This window comes from Pseudonaja textilis, chromosome 1 (assembly GCF_049901715.1).
Source record: "Pseudonaja textilis isolate UNSWEBS1 chromosome 1, rPseTex1.2, whole genome shotgun sequence".
Lineage (NCBI taxonomy): Eukaryota > Metazoa > Chordata > Lepidosauria > Squamata > Elapidae > Pseudonaja > Pseudonaja textilis.
The window spans coordinates 156,368,056-156,388,110 of NC_141990.1; the positions used below are offsets into that span (position 1 = coordinate 156,368,056).

The 20,055-nt window shown below is 40.6% G+C and overlaps 1 protein-coding gene across 1 annotated transcript in view; it reads left to right on the top strand.

The window, feature by feature from the left end:
• Positions 1 to 270: 270 nt before the first annotated feature.
• Positions 271 to 20,055, top strand: part of LOC113454079 (cytochrome P450 2K1-like) — a 27,523-nt gene continuing 7,738 nt past the window's right edge. The window contains exons 1-8 of the mRNA XM_087919379.1: positions 271 to 649; positions 2,636 to 2,798; positions 4,587 to 4,720; positions 6,503 to 6,665; positions 13,164 to 13,313; positions 14,877 to 15,037; positions 15,306 to 15,479; positions 18,892 to 19,036. Coding sequence (XP_087775505.1) covers positions 467 to 649; positions 2,636 to 2,798; positions 4,587 to 4,720; positions 6,503 to 6,665; positions 13,164 to 13,313; positions 14,877 to 15,037; positions 15,306 to 15,479; positions 18,892 to 19,036 — 1,273 coding nt within the window. The 5' untranslated portion in view covers positions 271 to 466. The remainder of the gene's footprint in view (positions 650 to 2,635; positions 2,799 to 4,586; positions 4,721 to 6,502; positions 6,666 to 13,163; positions 13,314 to 14,876; positions 15,038 to 15,305; positions 15,480 to 18,891; positions 19,037 to 20,055) is intronic.

Below are 20,055 nucleotides of genomic sequence, written 5' to 3' on the forward strand. Positions count from 1 at the left end.
GAGAGACATGAAAAATCTTTATCATTAAGTGAAAACATTGGCTAAATAATTGTCTAAATAATGGCTCAAGAAGTTAGATCTTCTTTGGGTTTGATATTGATTAGTTCAATTCTATTTGCAGAATTCCTTAACTGAATGGTGAAATGTTTACCATGAAGGTTCAATAAGATATTATTACCATCTGTTCTAAAAGTCAGACAATTGCAAAATTCAAACAAGTTTAAACTTGTTTGCAAAGGTTTTGCAGATCCTGCTCATACACAGATAAATTCAGGTCATGTTAAGGGGGAGGAAAGAGAAAACAAGGGAAAGAAGAGAGGTTCTCTCTTATACAGGACATGTTGATGATTCAGTAGAACGAGTAGATTAAGCTATGCCTAATTCAGTGCTTTGAAATACATGCTTGTATCACTTCAGTTTGCAGAATTCATTGTAATTATTACGGAAAACTAATTACTAAAAGGAAATGGATTGGACTGGAACAATTTTAATTGTATTACTATTTATTCTTGCAATTATGTTCCTTTTGAAAAAGGAAAGATCCTGGAAAACCAGCTGTCCCAATCTGCCCCCAGGACCCAGGACTATACCCATTTTGGGAAATCTGCACATGATGGATCTGAAGAGGCCTTACAAAACAATGATTGAGGTAAAACATGATGATTAACAAGTATCTTTACCATTCTTTGTCAAAATTTGTTGAGATAACACAAAAATATGATAACTTGCTCAGATAAACCTTGTGTGTTCACTGAAGTTTTTCAATGTCTATGGACATATTTTAAAAATGAGATTTACCTAATATTTGAATATATACTGCTTGAACAAGGGGTTGGATCAGAAGACCTCTAAGGTCCCTTCCAACTCTGTTATTCTGTTATATTTATGAGTCCTGGGAGAATTATTCAAATAATTTTTTTTTATAAATGAATGTCTGGAAAATGGGTGATGGGAACTGGACTTCTCTTCTTTTTTGGTTTGAAACATTTGGCTGCTTCTCCAAATAGCTTCAAGTTGGGACCCCATATACCATATGTCCTCCAGGCTGGTTCCAAGTAGTATGTAAGTCTAAGTGCTATTGCTATTTCTCACCTAATCTAGATAGGCTATTAGGACCCATCTAGGAGAAGGATTTTTGACCAATGACCCTTACCAACTCTCTGCATACTCACTTAACTACCCTGGAGTGTCCTTAACTATACGGGGTCTCCTGTCCCAACTTGTTCAGACTGAAGAAGCTACTTGGATAAGCAGCCAAAAGTTTCAAACCAAAAAAGAAAAAAAAGTCCACTTGCCAGGACTCAACTTCTAGGCAACTCTACCTGAAAGTCTTCACTGACATTTATTATGAGATGTAAAACTTTGTAACTGTTTATTCAGATTTGCAGAGCTGCTTCAAAATCCATGGAAATATACATGCTGTTAAGCTGAATGATTTCATCTGTATGTATGTTCTTGGAGGCACTGTTATGTTTTAAGCAAAATTCTAATTAAAATAATTTCTGCAGGGAGCAACATTAGGTGCCAGATTTTCTTACAGCTTTTTAAGAAGAGGAGGGGGCTATTTTCCTGATTTTCAGAGTCATTTATGAGAAAATATTTTAATTTCTTTCCTTAAGGAATTCCCATGATCATCTTAAGAAACTACAAGGGCACAATAGGAAAGTTTCTGTATGGTTCTTTCAACAACCGGCAGAGTCTCTTTTAAGTAAAATTCAACTCTATGTCCAGCAATAGAGGCTTCAAGGCAGCTTTGCAAAATGCTGGAATATAACTAAACTTCTTGTGCAGTCTTTATCTTCAGTGTCCTATGTAGTTGAGCCCTTTATGGGAATGTTTTATGAGAAACATTTATCAATTTGACATGATCATCTGGAGTCAGGAGTGGGATTTAAACTTTTTAACAACCGGTTCTGTGGGCATGGCTTAGTTGGTGGATGTAGCTTGGTGGTCATGTGACTGGGTGGACGTGGCCAACTCAATATCACTCACATCGAGGCACACATCTCTCGCCTGGCCTCTCATGACTGTGGGATGCTGCAACAGTCGTAAATGTGAAAAGTGGTCATAAGTCACTTTTTTCAGTGTCACTGTAACTTTGAATGGTCACTCCACACAAGCAAAGTACCAGCAAAGGAGGGGGGAAAAACTCCAGAGACATTCCTGAGACAGGAAGTCCAGTCCTGCCAAGAATGTAATACGGGTTAATAGAAAGGCAGTTTCTGTAAGCAACACCAGAATGTTCCTTCCTGCCTTCCTTACAGGATTAGGCCAGTAATTTCTTCTAACAATCGGTTCTCTGAGCTGCTTAGAATGTTAACAACTGGTTCTAGTGAATAGGTGCGAACCTGTAGAATCCCACCCCTGTCTGGAGTGCAAGAACTCTCTTATTATATGAGGTTCATTTTGATTTGGTACACATACACTATAATAAATGAGATAAAATGAAAATTAAAAATCATAAAAATACAGCATCATAACATGGCATAAAGCAAAAACAGAAAATAACATGATCTCAGTCTTGGAATAGTGAGACATTAAAGTTTAAACAAAATTCTGTACATGACTTATTATTAATTCAACTCTATGTCCAGTTGATCAAATAGTCTTTTGTTTTTCATCTGTTGAATTTCAGTTGTCCAAAAAATATGGTCCCATTTTCCGCCTCAGACTGGGATTCCAGGAGATGGTGGTGCTGACTGGCTACGAGATGGTCAAAGAGGCTCTAGTGAACCAAGCAGATGCATTTGCAGAGAGAGCCTCTGTCCCTGTTTTTAAGGATGTTGCAAAGGGCTTTGGTGAGTTGTTTCATTTTGGATCATAGATGACAATAATTTCAGATGTCTGATTGGTATTCTGTAGGACTTTTCACCTGAATTTTTCCTGGGCAATAACCTCAGAGAACCAGGAGAGCTTCTGTCAATCCAAACAAGACAGAGAAGCAATATTTGCTATTGTTATTTTGGCCTGATCCCAACTGTTAATAGAGGGAACTAGAGAATAAAAAGTAATGGCAAAATTGTAGTAAAAACATTTTGCACCCTACACACACACATACACACACACACACACACACACATCAGGTTTGATTCCACTTCTTTGAAAATTTGGTGTGAAGTGTCACAATGTTATGCATGTATTTCTCTTTATTTTTCTCCTTATATACATAGTTATCCATTCCTTTCCTTTGAGCAACGTTTCTGCCAGTTTCTCTTCCCTGATGCACAGTATGGTCTAAGCTTGATGGATACCGATAATTTGTAGAGCCAGTTCTTAGTGTCCAGTTAGTGATGGAAATGGCAGTGTACAATAACATTGTTAAAATATAAAAAACAACATTGGAAATTAAAAATTTAGAAAATTTAGAAGTTAAAGGATGACTTAAAATTTGTTGAAAATTACTTTAAAAACCAAAGGGAGAGCTCTCAGGGGGCCAACCAATTTTACACATTTGACTGCAATACCTCATCAAAAGCAAAAATATTTTTTAAAAAGAGACAAAAGCTTTCTTTTCCAATAAAAAATAAGACAAGAGCTTCCACTTTTGACTAAAAGCCAAATTACAGCTACTCAGTAATGAATAACCTATGTAAATTTTAAAAAGAACTACAGAAAGCATCAAATTACACTTGTTTATCCTCCTTAGCCACTCTGCATATTGAAAAATAAAAGAATAACTTTCCCAGATAATAAGTAAAGCAAAGGAAGCTAACCTTAGAATTTCAAATGTAGATTCTCCAAATAGCCCTAATACTTTTCTTCGAATTTATCAGTCCACACAACTTCAGTTCCCAACTAAATAGTCCCTGAACATTCACATTTCTTTTCTAATTATTATCACAATTCCATCTTCCTTACTAAAGTCATAACAAAAATAGTTTCAAAAATGCTGATTTATTCCAAGAAGAAAAATTAATTATGTGCTAAAAGAAAGCCTCTGTCAGACATAAAACTAAACAAAAAAGAAAAAGAAAACTTCTTAGAAATTAGAATGTTGGCACTAGAGTCCTTTATGGGGCTATGCCCCAGCTGAATGACAAGATAGGAAATAGGAAATTCTCTAGAATTGTATGGAAATATCAGCTGAATAATTACTCAAAGAAGTACGTAACTGTTGCTCTTTGGATCCAGTACATTAATAGACTAAATGATTCCATTTGCAGGATTCCTTAAATGTTATTAACAAACAAGAGGATTTCATAATCCAATCCTTAAAAGGTATTGTTCCAGGTATTGGATTACTGTGCATTTCAAATACATTTAAATATGTTTTGCAATGCTTTATTTTAAGGATAAGCACCACCCACATTGTAAGATAGTGAATGGTAAACAAACAAATATATATATATCTCAAATTCCTAGGGAGGAGATAGAAAACCATGGCAAGCTTGGAAGTCATTCAGCATAAGGGCAGTCTGATTATTGAATAGAAATAGTAGCTGGGCTCTGCTTAGTGCAATAGTTTGGAATACATGTTTGCATCATTGCAGTTTTCAGATTTCATTCTAATTGTTCTGAAAACTGCTTCGGAAAGAAAATGGCTTGGATTGGACTTGTTTTATTATTATTGATATTTATTCTTACAGTTTTATTCCTTTTCAAAATGGGTAGTTCTCAGAGTAACAGCTCCCAAAACCTTCCACCTGGACCCAGGACCATACCCATTTTGGGAAATCTGCACATAATGGATTTCAAGAGGCCTTATAAGACAATGATAAAGGTAAACCTGACGATTAACAGCTATGAATGTTCTTTGCCAAAGTGTACTGATGCTGATATAAAAGTTTAGCAATTTATCAGGTTATCCAGTTAACTGGAATAAGGCTGATATGCTCCCTGTTGGTTCTAAGGGGTCTATGGAAAGCTATAACAATGACATTAACTTGGTGTTTGCATTTGTTTATATATGCTGCAAAGATTATACAAATAAAAATCTTTGTTAATCGGATGTACATTTTTCTAATTGTTTATCTGAAACTTGAACTGGTGGTTAAAATTGCCTATGACTATGTAAAGGAAGGGAAATGTAAAAATTTTACATGTATTAATATAATAATCTGTTGGTTAACATATTATAATAATATATATTCTTAATGAAATGCCCATTGTTCAAAACCTTTGGCTCTATTTCCAGCTCCAGCGAATTTTTCCAAACAGCTGGGTGAAAAACATAATTTTGAACCTTACTCACAGGATTTAATTCCAGTTTAAATATGACAAGGTTCAAAGAATTAAAGGATTGGAAATGTCTCCCCTTCCCCCCAAGATTTTTCAGCTTACTTTAAATTTTTGAAGTTGTTTTACAAAGGTGGATGAAATAATTGTTAAAAAAACCCAACTGTCAGGTGTTGTTATAAAATATTTTTAAAATAACTGCATGGGTTTTTGCACTAGATTCCTTTAAATTCTGTTATATTATATTGTTTAGAAAATAAATTCAAAGCTCTTGCATTTTTATAGAAGCAGATGAGGTTGTTGCTATTATGCACAATAATCTTTCACATTTCAGACTGGTAAAATGAGAGAATATGTGATAAACAGTGTCATTATAGACTGCATTGAAAAAAATCCTTCATCCATAGTTCATTGCTGAACATGTGAGGTAGTCTAAAGTTCCCATTTCTACAGCAGAAATGGGGACATTTGTAAACAGGATGACTGGAAAGGAATGAGTAGAAAAACATAATGTTTCAAGGCAGAAGCAAATATATTGATAATTTTAAGTACATTCCTGTTTTTGTTGTAAGTAGCTAATTCTTCCAAGCCATTTTGATTGGAAGATCCTTATCAGCCCTGTCCTGTCCTTTAGAATTAAAAGGATATACTTGCAACCTTCAGTGGCAATGAAAGATAGGAGTGGGTTCTGCAGCAGCAGAGGAAAATAACATACCACACCAAGTCCAACATAAATGATTAATAATGTAATGAAAATGTATTACTTGAAGGACAACTTGGGAGTTTGGAAGTCAGACTTTCCCTGCTTTAGCAGGTGATGGTGTCAGCCCCTTCCTGTCACTTTAGGAAAGATTACAAAGCACAGAGAAGTTTCCTGATTTAGACACAGGACAGATCTGAGAATAACTGCTGCCATTTTATTTTCTAGGCACGTCTTAAAACTGTTTCATTTTCTTGAGGTGTTAGAGCTTAAGCAAAGCTGAGCAGTCATTGTGCCATGTTGTGTGCAGTGGATCAAGAATGGTGCTGTGTGGAGGGATAGAAATTAATACATCAGAAATTGTTATTATTGAAAATGTTCTCCCTGCATAGCTAACTTCTTTAAAATTTCCAAAACTTGACCAAATTCTGTCATGAGTAACCAGTGGACAATAGTACTTGTATACTTGTTGAAAAAATAAAAACAGTATAATGACTTATACCACAAAAGAAAGAAAGAAATACTTCAATGTTGGATTTGTGAGACATGATTTGTAACAGTATTTTCCTTATGTGAAACTAATTGTTGATCAGAACTATCTCTCATTTTTCATCTGCTGAATTCCAGTTGGCAAAAGAATATGGTCCTATTTTCCGTCTTCAAATGGGAGGCCAGGAAATGGTGGTGCTGACTGGCTATGAGATGGTCAAAGAGGCATTGGTGAACCACGCAGAGGCATTTTCAGGGAGACCTATTGTCCCCATTTTTGAGGATTATACAAAGGGGTTTGGTAAGTTGTTTATACTGGATTGCAGTTGACACTCCTTGCAAAACTCTAATCAATATTATGTACAACTCACTCAGAAATACAACAAAAATATGTTGGTAATAAATGGTAATAAACAGTATTTAAAAAGAACATTTTTTTTCAACCAATGCATGCACTTACACCCGAATTTATTGCACCAAACCAAGATGGAAGCAACCAGTAGTGTTTGATCTTTGCATCTCTCTCACTCTTCCCCCCTCTCTTTCTCCCTGTGTGCCTCATGATTTGTTTAGCAACCATATCACATAAAAACCTTTTAATCAGAACTATTTACAGATGATAAACAAGGTGTTAAGTTTGGGTAATGAGAGGCTGAACCAGAGCATGAGTGCAACAAATACTTTATTATAACAATAAAGGACTGACCGTGCTTGCCAAGCCTGGAACTGGCTCGCAGCGATCAGCAACTGGTTGGACCCCGCAGCCTGCTTTTATAGCTGGCTGCTGGGAGAACTCAACCAATGAGCGAGGGGGAAAACCGCCCCGCAATGTGAACGGACCTGAGTGGGAACTCCTAGAGTTCCAGGGACATAACACCCTTCCCCCAGATGCGAACACGCATAGTCTTTGAGGTAGGCAGGAGGTTTATGCTGGCGCCCAGAACGCGCAGCTCTGGTGGGTTGTCTGTCAGTTCAGAGTCTGTAGGGGAGGCAGAATCGGTGGAGTGTCACTAACGCGCCCTTCGGTTCGGGTTGGCTCGGGACTCGTAGGGCTGGTCACTGGGGGCGTGCTCCCGTTGACTGGTTCGGACTGGTCAGCCATCTGGACGTCGCTGTCCGTGTCCGGATTCCCTGGAACGGCTGCTGGTGTAAGCAGGTCACTGGGATTGATGCTGATGTGGGGTTGATGCTGAGGCCTCGCTCCGGTTTGTAATTCAGGGTCACTGCTGACGAGGGTGCTGTGACGCCTTCGCAGCTGGTCCAGGTGCCTTCTCCATATTCGGCCGTCCTCCAGTCTGACCCGATATGACCTGGGTCCGGTGATGGCTACGATCTCGCCCGGGATCCACAGAGGGTCTCCAGCGAAGTTCCTCGCGAATACGGGTTCCTGTAAGATAAAATGTCTAACCCCCGATGTGGAAGTGAGGGGAGAGTCAGGGCAGTAATGTGGGTGAAGTCTGTCCAATACAGTCCTCAGGCGCCTGCCCATCAGGAGCTCAGCTGGGGACTTATTGGTGACTGAGCACGGAGTTGAGTGCTGGCTCATCAGGAAACGCGAGAGTTTGTGGTGCCAGTCATCCTTGCTGAACCTAGCTAGGGCTTCTTTAGTGGTCCTAACGGCTCTTTCAGCCAATCCGTTACTGGCAGGATGAAATGGGGCCGTGAAGATGTGGCGGATGCCCAGGTTGGCAGCGAAACGGCTGAACTCGGCTGATGCGAACTGTGGGCCATTGTCGGAAACAATGGAGTCAGGCAGCCCGTGTGTTACAAACAGGCGAGTTAATACCTTGGTAATCACTAGTGTGGTGGTCGTGGATAGTTGTGCCACGTCAATCCATTTAGAGTAGGAGTCCACGACCACTAGGAACATTTTCCCATGCAATGGGCCAGCTAGGTCGATGTGAATTCTGGACCACGGAGCGCTGGCGCTTTCCCACTTAGTAGGGGTGGCAATAGGAGGAGCTGGACGGGATTCCTGGCAGGGATTGCAGGAGCTTACTCATCTGATGATGTCCTCGTCGAGGCCCGGCCACCATACGTAGCTGCGTGCTAATGCCTTCATTCTGACGATGCCAGGGTGCCCCTCGTGCAACGCCTCCAGAACTCGGGTACGCAGTGAGGTCGGGATAACCACTCGAGTGCCCCACAGCAGACAGCCCTGCAAACTGGATAATTCCTGCAGGTGGGTCTTGAAAGGTGTAAATTTGTTTTCAACATCACCGCCCGGCCACCCCTCCTCACCCAGTCCAGTACCTGGGCGATTGTTTTGTCTGCCTTGGTTTTGGCAGCAATGTCAAGGGCAGTGATGGGGAGGTCCAATTGGGTGACCTCAAAGATAGCGTGGACAGGAGCAGGGTCTTCAGCTGGAGCCGGCAAGGGGCAGCGGCTGAGAGCGTCTGCGTGGGACAATGTTTTACCTGGGCGGTGTATGAGTCTATACGAGTATGCCGCTAGGAAAAGGGTCCATCTCGTCATTCTAGGAGAGAGGACTTGAGGGGTCTGTTTGTCCCCAGCTAGTAGACCCAGGAGAGGCTTATGATCCGTGACCAGCTCGAAAAAGTGGCCAAAGAGAAATTCGTGAAATTTCTTCACTGCTGCAACAGCTGCTAGAGCTTCCTTATCGATCTGGCTATAATTGCGCTCTGTTGCAGAGAGCGTCCTGGAGAAAAAGCAATGGGAGCCTCGGAGCCATTGGGGAGCCTGTGGCTTAATACTGCCCCAATTCCAAAGGGGATGCGTCTGCTGCTAGCACTAATGGAAGGTTGGGGTCGAACTGAATAAGGACCGCCTCTGACGTGAGTAGTGATTTGACGGCGCGAAGCGGAGTCTTCTTTGTGACCCCAGTGCCAAGGCGATTTTTTATCCAACAGTCTGTGCAGGGGTTCTGCCACTGATGCTTTATGGGGCAGGAAGGACGTAAAAGTTCAATAGCCCCAAGAAGGCCTGCAGTTCAGTTTTGGAGGTTGGAGTGGGTGCCTCGTGAATTGCCTTAACCTTGGACTCCAGGGGTGAATGCCTGAGGCGTCAATTTTATAACCCAGAAAGTCCACCTGTCTAGTGGCAATGGCACATTTTTCTTTTTTTAATTTGAGGCCATGCTGTCTGAACCTCTCTAATACTGCTCGAACTCTCTGGAAGAGTTGGGGTCTGTCCCTGGCCGAGACTAAGATGTCGTCGAAGTAGGGTACTACACCAGGAGGCCCTGCAAAATCCGCTCCATGAGGATTGAAAAATGCCTGGGGCAACACTTACGCCAAATTGGAGACGCTTGCACCGGAAAGCACCGCTGTGGGTGACAATGGTCTGGAGTTCCGCTGTTTGGCTGTCAACAGGGAACTGTTGATACGCTTGAGACATGTCCAATTTGGCAAAAATGCTGCCAGGTTCAAAAGTGTGTAATAAATGCTGAATGACGGGCACTGGGTAAGCGCTAACTTGTAAAAACTTATTAATTGTGGTCTTGTAGTCCGAGCAAATTCTCAGGCTACCGTCTTTTTTGAGGGGTGTGACAATGGGCGTCTCCCATTTGGCGAAATCTGTTGGCTCAATGACCCCTTGTTTTAATAGTTTATCCAATTCTGCATCTAGTTTTGGCCGAATAGCGAATGGGACTCTACGCGGTTTTAGCCTGATTGGGACTGCCTGGGGTCGACTGAGAATGAGATAGGGGTACCGTTATAACACCCCAGCTCATCGCTGAATACATCTGAGTAATCAGCGAATAAGGAGTCAGTGTCAGAGGTTGAGACAGCATGGACTCCTGTAAGCCCTAGGCCGAGATGGGGAAACCAATCGAGCCCCAAGAGTGTGGGAAGATTGCCGTTAACTACCACTAGAGGTAGGTGACCTTTGAAAGCTTTAAAATTGACAAGGAACTTGCCTCTGCCGATTACAGGAATGACCTTCCCCTGGTAGTCCTTCTGGAGCCGGCTTGTTGATAGACTGGGCTGTAGCCTCTTGAGGGTGCTCCACGAGATAATTGAGAGCGCTGACCCTGTGTCAACCTCCATGCGACACGGTTTACCTTCTAACAAAATGGAGAGAGAGATTTTACTAATGGTATGGCAAGTGTGCTTGGCATGGTGGTGAGTGCGACAGTTCAATACTTGCCTCTGAGGTCCAGAATGTGAGAAGGGAGGGTGCCTTTGTGCCGAGTTTTGAGAGGCTTGACAGACTCTCGCGATGTGCCCCCTTTTGTGGCAGATGTTGCAGGTGGCTCCTTTGAATTTGCAGGCGGCCCTCGGATGAGATCCACCACAGGATAGGCACAGGGTGATGTGCTTGGGTGGACTGATGTTTTCTTGCTTGGCTCCTACCTGCGGATGCCTGGCGTTGGTGAGGCAGTGGATATCGGTTTCATCACTAGGGGCTTCCTCTACTACCACCTCCTCGGAGTGGACTGGAACTGTCGTTAGCTTGGAAGTTGGACCATGGATTTCGGTGGCTGAGTGTGCTGCCAGTTCTGCTGCCAGGGCCTCCTCGACGGCTTGTGCGAGGTTGAGGTCCTTCTTAGCGAGTAAGGCGCCTTTGGAGGTGGAGGTCCTTGACCCCGCAGACTAGTTGATCGAGGAGCATGTCCTCCAGGTAGGTTCCAAACCCACAATGGAGTGCTGCGGTCCTGAGGGCTGCCATGTACTGGTTGATGGTCTCTTTGTCTGATTGCTTCCTCATACGGAAGGTGAATCGCCTGGCAATCTGTGAAGGTCTGGGAGAATAGTGGTTAGTAAGGATTTCTAACAGTTCAGACCATGGACCGTTTTTAACTCACGTGGAGCCACGAGTGCTGTGGCAGTGTCAAAGACGATGGCTCCACAGTAGATCAGGAAATATGATTTTTTCGGTGCTCCCTGCATCAGCCAGTCCAATTGCGTCGATGTAATGGTTAAAGCGGTTCTTGTATGACTCCCACTTCTCCTCATCCGGTTTGAACGCTGGGAAGACTGGATTGGAATTCATAGTGAGGCAATCGGCTGTACAATCTGTGGAAAAAATCTCTCTGGGGCAGCAGCAGAAGGTTTCTAGTGCCTGTGGCAGGCAAGTGATTTCAGCTCTGGAGAGGCTTTTTCACAATCCTCTCTCTCTCTCTGGGCTAAACACGAGGTTAGGCTGCCAGCCGTTGGCTGCGTTTTGAAATTCGCGCCTGCGTGGCGTCAGTGACTTGACTTACAGCACCGCGCTGTACTTTTTAGGTTTGAAATTCAAATGACAGCCGTTTGAATTTCGCGCCTAAAGAAACGGCGGCTGCGGCTCGCAGCGCTTCACTTTCCTGTAGCTAGGCTAACAAGCGGCTACAGACGCTTCTCACTTTCGTTGCTGGCTGACCGCTTTCTCTGGCTGCGGATCAGCGTTCGCTTCTCGTTGCTTGCTGACCGCTTTCTCTGGCGGCGGATCAGCGTTCGCTCTCGTTGCTTGCTGGCTGCGGATCAGCGTTGCTCTTATCGCCGGCCGATCGTTCTCTCTGGCTGCGGATCGGCGGCTAGTGACTCAGCGGTTGCATTGTGCTTCTGGTAGCCATCCCACCTTCGTCGCCAGTGTTAAGTTTGGGTAATGAGAGGCTGAACCAGAGCATGAGTGCAACAAATACTTTATTATAACAATAAAGGACTGACCGTGCTTGCCAAGCCTGGAACTGGCTCGCAGCGATTAGCAACTGGTTGGACCCCGCAGCCTGCTTTTATAGCTGGCTGCTGGGGAGAACCAACCAATGAGCGAGGGGAAAACCGCCCCCTAATGTGAACGGACCTGAGTGGGAACTCCTAGAGTTCCAGGGACATAACACAAGGATTACATGTAGAATGTTTAATCTGAAGTTTTCATAGAGGGAACATCAGAGAATTTGGACGGCTTCTGGAAATCACAACAGATTGACTTGACTTAATCCAGGGGTGGGATTCAAAAATCCCAACAACCAGTTTGTTGCCCGGTTGCTGGGTGGGCATGGCCATGGTAGGCGTGGCCTTCTGGGACTTCTTGGAGGGCTGTTTTTTGCCTTCCCCAGGGCCCAGAGGCATCCCTCGGGCCTCTGGGAGAGCGAAAACTGCCTCCTCTGGGTTCCAGAGACCCTCTGGAAGCTGGAAACAGGCCCATTTCCAGACTTCTGGAAGGCCCGTTTTTCACCTTCCCAGAGCCACCATGCAGACCCTGCACTTACTTGCATCCAAAATGCACCATGTGGAGACTCCTGGAATGGGCGGGGCAGGATGGGCAGAGCTAGCTGGTCAGTTCAACTACCAGTTCGGCAAACCAGGTGTAAATTTAACATCCAGTTTGCCTGAACTGGTCTGAACTGGCTGAATCCAACCCCTGACTTAATCCCTCAGTGCTAATAGAGGCATCTAGAGAACAAAAGATATGCCAATTTTTTATTTATTAAATATAATGGTCACCTATCTAACTACAGGATAACTCTGTAAGGAATAATTGTACCAACAGTAAGAATCCAATCCTTGAACATGTTTGTTTATTTGTTTGCAAATTTAGGGTGCAGGAAACCCCAGAATCATGCATGCATTGTTCTTCTTTTTCCCCAAATAATGGTACCTGAGAATTTGCACAGCCAAGTCAGTAGTAAATGTTGGAATTAGCTGGTCCACTGTCTAAGGAAGGAAGTGTGGGTATGGGAGAGGGTGGTCTCCCAAAGTTCCATTTGGATTATCTCCTGCTATTTTTCCTTGCAAGAGACCCCAGGGATATTTTTGGAAGCTGAACTGCAATCCTTAGTCATCATAGGCAGCTTAAATTTTAAACTTCACACTTAAGCACACTGATTTTCAACTTGAACTCTTATTTACCTCTCCAGGTATTGTTATGGCTCGTGGTGAGAACTGGAGGCAGATGCGGCAGTTTTCATTATCTGCATTACGGGATTATGGAATGGGCAAGAGGATTGTCGAAGACAAAATCAGTGAAGAGTGCAGTGTCTTGATAAGAACATATGAGACTTATGAAGGTGAGTTGGTATTCCATCCTACAGACTTACCAGTTATCTTTCAAGACAATCTGTGCATAGAAAATCTAGAGGAACCTTTTCAGGAAAAATGTGCTAATAACTGTTATTTATGAGGAATTGTTATACGAAATTATCTGTTGAAGTTTACAGGATAACTTGTTTCCAATATGAACACTACTTTTGCATATGAAAAGGTGTTAGGAATTGGACTTACTTGTTGCTTCGGGCTTTCAGTCAGTGATATTCATGTTATCCAATTAAGTAGAATAAGTTAAAAACCTAGGCACCAAACCAGCAACATCCACCACAATTCTTGGCTCTTCAGGTGATCCACTTTCCTATACCCTCTCATTCATTTCCACCCCTCCTTTAACACTCTACCTATCACCACAAGATCACATTGAGATTATTGCACAATTCCCTCTTAAATCCTTGGCTCGGAATGCTATTATCTTCATTCCATGGAACATAATATGCAACTTTCACCAATGTATAAATTCATATTTTCATCCCACATGTCAGGCATACCAAATTTTGAAAGAATGAAGAATGAATGTCGCTAATAAAAATATCAACATCTTTGTATTTAATGAAATTATTATGGTAGCTCCCATCTTAATACTACATTTTTTTCTCATTAACAATTCATTGCTTGCAATGTATTAAATAATCAGGATGCATTAAACTTGCTAAAACCTTCCTGGAGTCAGCAATATTTCCATATGTTATCTGGAAATACATTGGTCATGATCATCATCTGCTTTAGGAATTAGGTAGTGGAAACTGCATTAAGAAAGAGTGACAAAATAGTGGATGCAAAATCTTCTGAGAAATGTATCAAAGTTAACCTGACTCTAGTGACTATTAGTTCTGTTGACAATTTCAGCTTATCTTTATGGTCCAGCACTCTGTTCCAGATTATATGACTCTCTGTTAACTTAATTCTGCAATGATGGGTGAGGAGTTAGGTCTTTAACTCATCTTATTATAACAGTTTCAGATTTTGAAAGGAATACAATCGTTTTGAATAACAGCAAAAACAAATTGTAGATAAAAGTGAGTTAGCTTAATCTCTGATGAGAAGAGCTGGGACTCTGCCCTTCATGATAGAGAGGGGATCTGTGCTCTGAAGCCTTAGATCTATTTGTTAAAAGCTTTTGTGTTACTCATTTTATTTTTCCTGCTGCTGGCAACATGGCCTATCTTCAGCTGTTCTTCCACTTCCACACTGAACAGAGGGACTAGAATGCTCCATTTTATCTGTCATCAGAAACGTAACTGCTTCTCACTCCAAAGGAAACATATCTCTAGTACTGCATTAATGTGTAACTATTTTTGTTTTTAAAAGGATGAGTTACAGAATTATTCTTTTTGTTACTGTCAGTAAATTTTAGTTCATAAACCTGCATCTCTTGCTATCTTCTATATCTATGTAGAGTACAAGCTAGTTTCTATGTAAATGCTATGTATAATCAATCTTATCCTCAATCTTAATGTACCGAAGAACAGGTTTCATTCTGGGATTCTTTCACAATTCTGTTTTAATTTATTGTTCATGACCAGGAAAGCCATTTGACCCAGCAACAATTCTGAAAGCTGCAGCTGCCAATCTCATAGTTTCTTTTTTACTTGGCAAGAGGTTTGAATATGAAGATGCTACACTTGTAAGACTACTGGAGTTAATTGAAGAAAGTATACACCTTGTAGCAACCCCTGCTGTGTTGGTAATGTAATCTTTCATATGAAGAAATACATCATCCCTACAGTTTATTAAGATTTAATTTGTGAAATTTGGATCTTAATTAATTAGAAAACTTGATTTATCATATCTTTAGCACTCACATATTTCATAGTTGATGATAATGGTGGTGATTTTGGAGAATGTGGAACAAACCTATTTGGATAAAAATGCTTTGAGATGTCTACCAGAAAATATATTCATAGTATTCAGCTCTCTTAATATGTTTCTTCTCTTATTCTATACTGTTTCAGGTATATAATATGTTTCCCATGTTGGGATTCCTTTTGGGTGCTCATAAAAAAATATTGAATAACGGAAAAGAATTCCATGAATTCATACAGGCCACATTCCTTGAAAATATCAAAGAGTTTGATGAAAATATTCAGAGGACTTTTATTGATGCATTTCTTGTTCAGCAGGAAAAGGTAATAAAGCATTTTATTACACGTAGTATAATACTAAGCCACGCCCAAAGAACCAGTAGTAAAAAGTTTTGAATCCCACCACACATGTAACCTCATTCTCAGGTTCTGTGGGGATATAAACTTGAAACAAAAATAGTAAAAATTAATAACCTCCACCAGCAAGGACATTATGAAACAGCCAAGGCTGATTAAAACATTGATCATGTTTAAAACTTCATGAAACAATATTCAACAGGAGCCGTAAGCAGGGGTGAGATTCAAAATTTTTAACAACCGGTTCTGTGGGAGTGGCTTAGGTGGTGGGCATGGCTTGTGGTCATGGCTGGGCATGGCCAACTCAATATCACTCACATCGAGGCACACATCTCCTCGCCTGGCCTCTCATGACTGTGGGGTTGCTACAACAGTCGTAAGTGTGAAAAATGGTCATAAGTCACTTTTTTCAGTGCTATTGTAACTTTGAATGGTCACAAATACACAAGCAAAGTACCAGCAAAGAAGGGGAAAAAAGGTCCAGAGAGGTTCCTGAGACAGGAAGTCCAGTCCTGCCAAGAATGTAATAAGGGTTAATGGAGAGGCAGTTTCTGTAAGCAACACCATAATGTTTCCTTCCTGCCTTTCTTACAGGATTAGGCCAGTAATTTCTTCCAACAACCAGTTCTCCGAACTGTTTAGAATGTTAACAACTGGTTCTAGCGATTAGGTACGAACTGGTAGAATCCCACCCCTGGCCATAAGCACCTCCAGGGTATAAGATTTCCCATTATTTGGCAACTCCACATCTTCCTGAATTCTTGAGAGATGACTCTCAGAAAGTCTTCTTGCAGCATCCTTGCTGGCCAACAGATTCACTGTCCGTGTGATGTCTTTATTCCTTGCATATCTATTAAAGCTACTGCAATGCTGGTAGACCTCTAACTGGATTTTTTCCCTGTAAAAAGTAACACTGTTTTTGTAGCAGTTGAGTGAAGAAGTCACATGGGGGTCTCACTTAACAACCCCTTTTCTCAATGTCCAATTATAGTTATAAGTCAAATATTCCAGTAAGGAAATAGTCAGGTGGACCCTTGGGAAGCAACCTTTTTATCTTTATTTACTGTATAAACATTGGGATATTAATTATTGTAATATGGGTTGGGATATGTAGTGAATGCTCTTCTGATTGGTCCAGAAACTGATCTGTGCAGGAGAAGAGGAAAGCTATTCTTTCTTTTTGAAGAAATTGTAGCCTAGGGAAATCCATGGGAAAGGGAAGGTTTGCTCTAAAACCTGAAGTCGTTCTTCTTTGTGATAGTTAAAATAAAATCCCTCTTCGTGAAAGAAAGCATTGACCTGGCATGTATTGAGAAGAACTGGCAGAGAAATGTGGGGGAAGTTGATCAAAATTTATCTCCAAACTCATTCCTGGTTCTTCCATTGTCATCATTCACTGGGACATAATGTGCAACAGCCATTTGACCTATGCACTTTTCTTCATAGCCACAGCAAAAGGATGTCCTGAGTTCATGTATCCCGACATTACATTTTTGTCATTTCTGTGGTAATTGATCCTAATTTTAATTCCACTGCATACATTGATAAATGCCAATCTACAAGATTAAGTTGTCTTCATTTAGATCAAATTCCTTTTCCTTTTTCTCTTAAATTCCAAAACAGGAAACGTTTTACTTTTTCTTTATTTCAATTCATTCAGTAATTCATGGTCTCTGCTATATCTTTTTCATTATTAAAAGTCACCGTCTTATTTAACCCTGTCGATAAACAGATGTGCCCATAAACCCTAGTATCTGTCAGCTTTTTGGTCAATCAAGACCTTGACATAATTCTTTGTGGAAGGATATGAGTGTTAGGCTCCCTGCTAATCATAGAACACCAAAGATGGAGACCACATCAACTCTTTTCCAGTCCTCTTAAAAATCCAAGATTTTTAAAACATATGGTACAATGCTTCTGAGATAACATCTGCCAGCTCCTTCAAAACTCTGGGATGTAATCCATCTGGTGATTTATATTAAGATCAGACAGGTGTACTCTTACATTCCCTTGCTTATTTTAATTTTTATTTCTAGTCTGTCTTTTACAATTATGTTTTTGGTTGGTTGGGCTATAGGTTCTTTTTGCATGAAGACTTATTCAAAAAATGAATTGAGCAGCTTTGCTTTCTCTCTACTGCCTTTTACTTCTTTGCCATCTTCACCCTTTAGTGGATCACCTGTTTCCCTGACTATTTTCTTTTTATTTATATGATGAAAAAAAACTTTTTAAAAACTATCTTTGACTATCTTTGTTGCAAGTCCTTATTCATTCTGAGCTTTTGCTTTCCTGACTTCATATTTGCAGGTTTGGGCTATGTTGAAATTCTGCCTTATTTATGTGTCCCTCTTTCCATTTTTTGTACTTCTCCTTTTTGTCTTTCAGTTTATCAGAAGGATAACCGTGTAACCATGTTAGTTTCTTTTTGGGTTTCTTTTTATTTTTCAGTGGTATTGTGTTGGACTGGACTTTTATGATCATATTTTTTTCAGATTTTCCCACACTCCTTGAGTTGTTTTCCCCTTTAGAATTTTTATCCATAGAATTTTTTTAGGCTCTCTTTGAGTTTGTTAAAATCAGCTCTTTTAAAGATTAAGACACTGGTTAGATTATATTCTATTCCTTGTGTTTGCATTATATTGAGTTCAAATATATTCTAGCAACTTCAACTCCCTCTATAATTTCTTTCTCTATTAGTAAGAATTAGGTCCAATATAACTTTTCCTCTAGTTCCCTCCTCTACCTTTTCTTCCTCTACCTTTTGGATAGCAAAGTTATCAGATAAGTTGGTTAGGAATCTGTTTGATCTCCCACTTGCTGCAGAGTTTGTCTCCCAGTTGATATCACAGTAGTTAAAGTCTCCCATTACTACTATGATATTTTTCCTACATATATTTGTTCATTGATTAGCAAAGAGTTCCCTTATTTCTTCTGCTTGGCTGGGGGGTGGGGCTGTAGTATACATGTATAGCAATGTCTTTGTTTCTCTTTTATATTGACCCATATGGATTCTAGGAGATTTTCATCCTTGGTTTTGTGTATTTCTGTAGAGGTGTAGTAATCTTTTATATATAATAAACTCTCACAATATCCCGACACTGGAAATTTGGAGACCACTACTTTATATAAGCAGAAATCTACATGATCATAATTGGTCTATCATGGTCATAATTAATCATGCTCATTATTAATATATAACCCGAATTTTAACCCTAATATTTATTACAGATAAGCAACAAAGTGTGCTCCAGTTCTTGTGAACTACATCTCTCACAATCTCCTGACACTAAAAATTTGGAGGCCACTGTAACATCTGTTCATGTATGTAAATTATAGAATACATTGAATGTCCTTGATATGTTTTCTTTATACTCTTCAGGAGAATAAGAAGTCAATAGATAGCTATTTCCATAATGATAACCTTATAGGTCTTGTGGATAACCTATTTATTGCTGGCATGGATACAACTTCAAACACTTTGTGCTGGGCCATACTCCTAATGATGAAGTATCCAGAAGTTCAGAGTAAGCTGTTTTTATTTGACTGATTTTCAATAAAAAGATAAAAAATAACAAGGGGTGGGAGTATAAGAAGCAAGAATGAGTTGCCCTATTTATTTATATTTGAAGGAATTAATGTGAGGTGAGAGTGAATATATAAGATGTCACCATATGAAGGCTTCACACATGTACTTCAGAGATTTCTGAAAGATATATCAGTCACAGAATGTGTTATGCACTTATCACCTCTTATTACTGCTGAACATGAGATAAGGCTGAAGAGAGTTTTCAGCTATGAATTATACATTCCAAGCACAATCATCCCTTAATATTCTTATATCTCACTAATCATTTCATAATTTATAGACCTTAAAATATAAATAAACAGTGATTAATCAATCTTTTTCTGCATGGGCATAATCATAGAATAAAACATATGGTGAATACAGAAAAAAAGTACAGAAAGAAAAATTACAAGCATTGATCACAAATGATTATCTTCAGATTTGTGTGATGACCCAGGGTGTGGCACAAAGGCAACACAGTTAGATAATCAGTAGGAGTCTCTTTATTAGCTCAAACTTTGCCCCCAATGTCCAGATTACCTTCTGGCTGGAGAAAACTCTCCCAGGAACAGACTTTGGCTGCAGAGAATCAAGTCCAAAATGTGGTCAACAAAAACTGTAACTATAAGTCCAATCAAGGCAAAATAAGTCCAGCAGGGCAAGAGAAAGAATTCCAGACATGAAGGAACGGCAGTAATTCAACACAGTTGGGAGGATGCAAGGAACGCATATAACCAAAGTCAACACAAGATAAACTCAGAAGACACCGCACTCAGCTTGCATCTCTTTTAAACTCTCATTCCCAGGTGTGGCTAATGAAGAGAATCAGGGTCCTTTCCTCCCCCGTAAGCCATGCAACCCATGTTGTTCTCTTCTCCATTCCTCCCTGTGTGCCCTAGGATGAAGATGGGATGGGCCTGGGTCTTCTTCTGAACTCCCTCTTCCTTGTTCTTAACTCTTCCCTGCTCTGCCCAGCCG